The following is a 6,534-nucleotide window of genomic DNA, read 5'->3' on the forward strand; positions in this document are numbered from 1 at the left end:
GGTCTGCTTTTCACCACGTTGTTCTTTCTCTCAGTGTAATTAGTATTTGGTGGTGCTCAGAGTAAAATATGTTGGCCAGCCAAGATCAACCCTGGTCTGACTTAGAGGAGGAACAGTAGAGGGTTTGTAGGCTGTAAACACCCTGGGCTGAGGCTGTCTGAGTGTGCGTGCGTGTGCTTGCATATATATATGCGTAAATGTGTGTAGCCTACATTTCATACTGTGAAGAGAGAGAACCAGGCCATTTCAGCCTCTCTGTCCACATAAATCAAAGACTTAAAACTAGCAACCAGATACGCATCATAGTCACGAGTTACATATTAATGTATGGTGCACCTAGCAATGTGCAGCTGGAGTTAGTAGACCATGAAGCACCAATTGTCCTTGGTAAATTATTTTAATAGATTCTTGAGTTTGTCAAACTGGATTGAGTTGGCCCAAGTTTAGGCCTATTTCTTAAGGGGATTATCTGAAATGATGTGCTGTTCCAAGACAAGTTTCTCCCACCAACTTGTGTTTCAGCCCTGGCAGTGAGAGGGGAGGACAGGACAGGAGGAGAGAGGAGAGGAGGGGAGAAGAAGAGAGGAGAAAAAGAGGCGAGGAGGAGCGTAGAGTGTCTGGGGGTTGTTGTGTAAGCGTCTAGATGAGCAGGGTCAGAAATCAGCACAGTACACATGCCCCTTCCCAGGAACCGTTGGGGCATGCTGTATGACTACGTTTCCCATGTGTCCCACAGTTACAATGAAAGCAACTATTGTAATTGTTTTTCTTCTTTTTCTTTGTTCCTGTCCTCAGGTCAACCCCAGACTCGATCCACCCCCATACATCCCACCCAGCCTTGCCTAACCCAGCCCACCAGCCAGCTACGCAACGGAGCCAAGCCCCACACACACACCCCGCACACACACGGCCCGCACTGCACACACGCCGCCAACACACATGCCTCTCACCCCAATGGAGTGAGGAACGGAGGGCTCCATGATCGGCCGGCCCCCAGCTCCGTACCCAGGGCGGCCTCTTCCTCCTCGTCTTCCTCATCGGGGATGAAGAACCCTAAGAAGCTCCAGTCCAACCCCTCCATCACCTCTCAGAGCAGCAAGAGGAGCAAGAGCTCCTCCAAGAGCAACAGCTCCCAGATACCTACAGAGGCACAGGATGGTGAGAAGCTACCTACTTCTGTCCATCTCACTGTAGTACCCCACCTCTCCTATCTCTATTCCATCTCTCCCTCTTCTCAAAACGCTATGCATTGTAATCAACTACCAGGTAAAATAAATATGAATAACTCTCCTTCTCTCCCTCAGACTGTTGTGTTCACTGTATCCTGGCCTGTCTGTTCTGTGAGTTCCTGACTCTGTGTAACATCGTGTTGGACTGTGCCACCTGTGGTTCGTGTGCGGGGGACGACTCGGCGTGTTTCTGTTGCTGCTGTGCCTCCGAGGAGTGTGGCGACTGTGAACTGCCGTGTGACATGGACTGTGGGATCATCGACGCGTGCTGCGAGTCTGCAGACTGCCTGGAGATCTGCATGGAGTGCTGCGGCCTCTGTTTCTCCTCCTGAGCCTTTCAAACTGCACAGGGCCATAAATATATATATCTCACACACTGACACAGCTCAGGCTCAGTCAGAGATACTGTATATAATGACAAGATGGTCTTGTCTCCACCCTAACAATGGGAGTCATTGTCCCAAAGGCAGGCGGTCTGCTTATCAGTCTGCTTATCGCTCCACCTCTTCCTCTCTGGCTTAGTAGAGAGGGCAGTGGAGGGGCGGATCATTGGTCAATGTAAGGACATATCATTGGCTTTGACCAAGGTAGAGCACTGACATTGTTCAATGTTGTGGACAATCCGTTGGAATTGACCAATCGAAGGACAGGGACTACTCTTTGGCTTCTCCTGCTCACCTCCTCTGTGTTGCTTGTCGGTTTACTAAGGAGGACTATGGATATCTCTCATTGTTATGCAGATGTTTTGCTTAGAGCCCGACCGATATGGGATTTTTGGGTCTGATAACGATAGGAGGGAGGCAAAGTCACTGATTTACTGATATATCAGCCAATATATTGTTTTTAGTGGAATGGAATTGTTTTTAGTGGAATGGAGGTGGAATGAAAAACATACTTTTTTTTACACAAATTGTGCTCCAAAGGATTAACAGATACTCTAAATGATAATTTCTTAAAATATTAAAATAAACATTATTTAAGATATCCACGAAAAAGCAACTATATGCTCAATAAATACAACAGTAATACTTGTTTAGTGTCCCTTCTTAGACATATCTTTAAGTTGTACCTATCTATGGCAGTAGATAAGAAGTATGCAAAAGTGCTTGTGTTAAACCATCACAAGGTTGAATGAATTAAACTTAGTCTCAAAGTAAATCTGAAACTGCACTGTTCACAAATAAGCATTGAAATGCGGTAACATGCCGTTCATGTCACCACTAGGTGTCAGCGTCAGCATTTGTCTTGAGTAGATTTACCACAGTGTCTACAACAGTCAAAGGTCATGTAAACAAACACTTTATGGCAACCTTGCAATGAGAGTAGGATATGACAAGCACAAGCTAGCTGTTCATTACGACAATGTTTTCTTACAGAAACCATATCTACATTACTGTTATTCAATACAAAATATATTAGCTGTAAATTTCAACTGCAAATGGCCTGATGACTAAAAACATTTATGCAGGCAAATGCTTGCCGCACTTGTTTTAGTCACACGTTCTCATTTAGCTAGCTAGCTAGCTAGAGTTATCTCATCATGAATGCAAGCACATGGCCTGCTTTTTGCAGATTGCATATTTCGGAAAACAAACTAAATAAGCCCACTAGCTAATATAATAGGCCCAGACAGTAATAGTGTTATTTTTGTATCAAGAATGATTGTTCACTTTGGCGCTAGTCCAGTGTTGCACATAAGTAGCATAGATTGCTAGCTAGCAAAGCGAACTACCTTGCTGGCTAGATCGCTTGAGCTTACGTTAACTAAGTGAGAATGTGATGAGGACAGGGCTGCTTGCTTGGTGAAGTGTACTTTTGATTATACACTTATTCAAATACGCTGGCTGTGGCAAGCTACTCACCGTCTAACCACCATACCTACTCACGTTGTGACCTAGGCCTGAATGATGTTCAATGAGCAGCTCATAGAGCGCCCTCTTCAGGCAACCATTGACTATTAAAAAAATGACCACAAATGAGCAGACGTACTTGTTTATTCAAAAAAAATAATGAAACGGCAGGGAACAGGTCTCGAACCCTCGACCTTCCAGCCCGAAGTCCAGCGCGCTATCGACTGTGCCGCAAAAGCATGCTCAAGCGGCATTGTTGATTTCCGCGCTTATAACCCCAGGGTCGTTACAATAATATCTGTGCTTTATCTGTGGAATAAATACCGATACAAATCTTTCTGTTAAAGGCTAATATCGTTCAACTGATTTATCAGTCGGGCTCTAGTTTTTCTACTGTATGGTCGCTGTGCTCCAGCGATGGTTCTGCGCGGCGTCTCTCTGGACTGTTCCTTTGGACTCAGTGAGCCATCTCTTATTACAGCAGAACACCCTGTGTCTCCAGAGGCTCAGCAGCACAATGACTGGCTCTCTCGATGCATGAGAATGACCTTGAAGGCAAATGAGAAAATGGCTCCATTTAACAGGATTTTTGTGTTTCTGTAGATAAGACTGCAGAGTAATGGGAAAATGGTCGCTCAGATCTGAGCAGCACTCTTTGTCCTTGGCAAGGTTAAAGTCTTCCAGTTTTAGTGCTAACCATTTCTTTCTCAAAGTGCACAGTCCATGTGGAGGGTCTGTCTACCGCGGTTGTCCTGTCAGAGTTGCTGGGACTGGGAGTAGGGGGCTCAGCTACAAACCAATGGAAATTGGCCAACAGTGTTACAGACATTTTGTTCCATAGCCCAGCATTAGCACATCTAATTCAGCTAATCAAAATATAGATTTTTAGTTGATGATTTTAATCAGGTGGGTTAGTGCTGGGCTGAACGAAAGATCAGGAGTGAAGACCACTGGTCACTACAGTAGAGTCCAGTGTTTGTCCATGACCCATAGGCACGTTGTAGACAGACCTAGCAAAGGACACATCCTCCATCTTACTCAAACATGTGAACGGAGAGCTCTTTCTCTTAGGGCTTTCCTCTTTCTGTGATTTTATTTTGAATCTTAACCATACTGTCTGGATATTTTCAATGATTTCCATGTGCTGTAAACAGATTTCAGATCTAACAGATAGACTGGAAGAGATCATTCAAACTCTCAATGCCTTTACCTGATATCTGTCATTCTCTTGTACTGTACTGTATTTGAACGGAAGGCCTCCACTTTACTCCAGGCCTGGATTGTCTCTCCTCACTACAAAAATGATATTAATCCATCTTATTTTATGTCGATTTTTTTTTCTTTCTCTTCCAATATGAAAAGTACATTTCTATGTTATCAGGTCCAACCTCTCTCCCTGTAAAGCAGTAGTTCTTCAAAATGTTATTTTAAAATATCTGGGGATATTATGCTAAGTCATTTGAATGGTACGTAGATTAGTTTTATGATAATAGAATAGGTCCTGCAAACTCAAACACTACAACACATACCCCTTTCTGCCCAACAACACATATGCAATTTGTACTAAATCATGTGTTTATATTGAATATCCTGTGGATCCTGATTGCTCTGATCTGGCACTGTGTTGGCACTGTGTTCACATGACTGTGTGAGTTTTCTCATACCAAAGAAAATAGTTTTTGTAGCTTAGCCTCTGCCGAGTCTCCAATATCCGGATGTTCTGGTTTTCAGGGAAAATGGAAATAGAGCCTGTGATGCTGTTCCACTTTTGGACTTTAACAAGGCGACTTTCCATCTTAACTCCTCCTCCACATTTACTGGATTGGTTGAACATTGCAGAAGATAAACTTTTTTTCTTCTCGTCAAGACCGGTATGTAGGGGATCTAGTTTCAGGCGTTTATTTTACTCCTGCTATGTCAGGTTTGTCTTTATCTATGGATCCTATATTCTGTAGGTTTTCAGCTTGGTTTTAGGGTATCATTTGGCTTATCAAACTAGCCTCTTGCTTTTATTGATTCCAAGGGCTTGCAGACTTGTTTTACTGGGTGCACCTGCTAATGAAAGATATGCCTTACTTGGAATACTAGGAATACTAGCAATCTCTCATATCTGTACTGTACCTCTACACGGTGCCTGAGGTAAAATTGAATAGTTGCATTAAGATTTTATCCCTGATTATGAATTATGTAGAGAGAGAGGCGTTGTGATATTGTACATCCAATCAATGTTTGGTAAAGCCCTGGAAATATGCCTAGCCCTAACTATGTAGGGGTTTTTCATGGAATTGTTTTTAAATCAGAAGTATGAATTTGAGAGATAGATGAAGCCATAATGATATTGGTTGTCTTGGATGCACTCTGAATCAAACAGGAACACTAGCTAATGTAGTCAAGTTGTGGTGTTTATACTCAAATAGTTAGGAGACAACTGGAAAATAAATCAACTTGATAATGCCCAGATGAACAATGACTTTCTGCATTCCCTAACAGTGCAAGGTACCTTTCCAGTGCAATCTATCATTTGATAAAAATAAAAAAAACATTTAATCAAATATGCCTTCAAACATCTCATGGATATAAACTCTAATGTTAGTCTGCTCTGGTGAAAGCAGTCAATTCTAGCATTATGTTCAATACATGTGTGTAGTGTTTACCCAGTGCTGTGTGTAATAAAATGACTGTGTAAGAAGTGACCCGTGGTGCCTATTCCTTTTATCAGGTATGGACGCCCTCTATGTAGCTACTATTATGTTCAACAAGTACTCATCCAAAGTAACAAAGACTACTTTTATCTGTATTTTTTAAATTAATATTGTGAGGTGGTGCCTCCTGTACACAGAGCAGACGGCCAAGATGGACTCTTTGATGTTGTTGATGTGCAGTGAAGGCTCTCAGTGCTCAAATGGCTCTGCTCTGAACAGACTGAAGTCGCCTTAAAACAGACACAGGAATAATGAAACCAATCAGGAATATACTGTATATGACAAAAGGTATTGAGTAATTTTAATAGGCAAGTAAATCTTCAGATTTGTACCAGTTTGTTGAGTATCTATAGCTGTACATGCGCTACAATATTGTGTAGCACTTTGATGTTCCAGATACAGTATGTCCTCATATCGTATCCATTCTCCCTGTTTTCCCCATAACCATGTCTTTGCACAGTTCTGTACACCTCCTCCATTCCTTGTCTTAGTAGAGAAAACAGAGCAACAACTGGCCTCATGCAGAACAGAGCACTTTAATATGCTTTTTAAAGGTCTGCCAAAGTCGTTGAGCAGGAATGCCTGTTTGGGCCAATGCATCAATGTGTGTAGAAACACTGGGACTTTTTTCTGTTTGAGATCTCCCCTCTCGCTTTCTCTCTGTTTCTCCACTCGTTCTACCCCTCTCATGCTTCTCTCCCACCTACTCTCTCCCCCTCTGTATACTATACCCACATAGATAATCACAGATGT

General features: G+C 42.7%; 1 protein-coding gene across 1 annotated transcript in view; it reads left to right on the forward strand.

Annotated features, from left to right (window-relative positions):
* mdfi (MyoD family inhibitor) overlaps positions 1 to 5,772 on the forward strand; it is a 39,153-nt gene extending 33,381 nt beyond the window's left edge. Inside the window, exons 2-3 of the mRNA XM_023997393.2 lie at positions 796 to 1,158; positions 1,305 to 5,772. Of these exons, the coding sequence (XP_023853161.1) occupies positions 796 to 1,158; positions 1,305 to 1,561 (620 nt within the window). The 3' untranslated portion in view covers positions 1,562 to 5,772. The remainder of the gene's footprint in view (positions 1 to 795; positions 1,159 to 1,304) is intronic.
* The last annotated feature ends 762 nt before the right edge of the window (positions 5,773 to 6,534 follow it).

The sequence above is a fragment of the Salvelinus sp. IW2-2015 genome, linkage group LG11, assembly GCF_002910315.2.
Source record: "Salvelinus sp. IW2-2015 linkage group LG11, ASM291031v2, whole genome shotgun sequence".
Lineage (NCBI taxonomy): Eukaryota > Metazoa > Chordata > Actinopteri > Salmoniformes > Salmonidae > Salvelinus > Salvelinus sp. IW2-2015.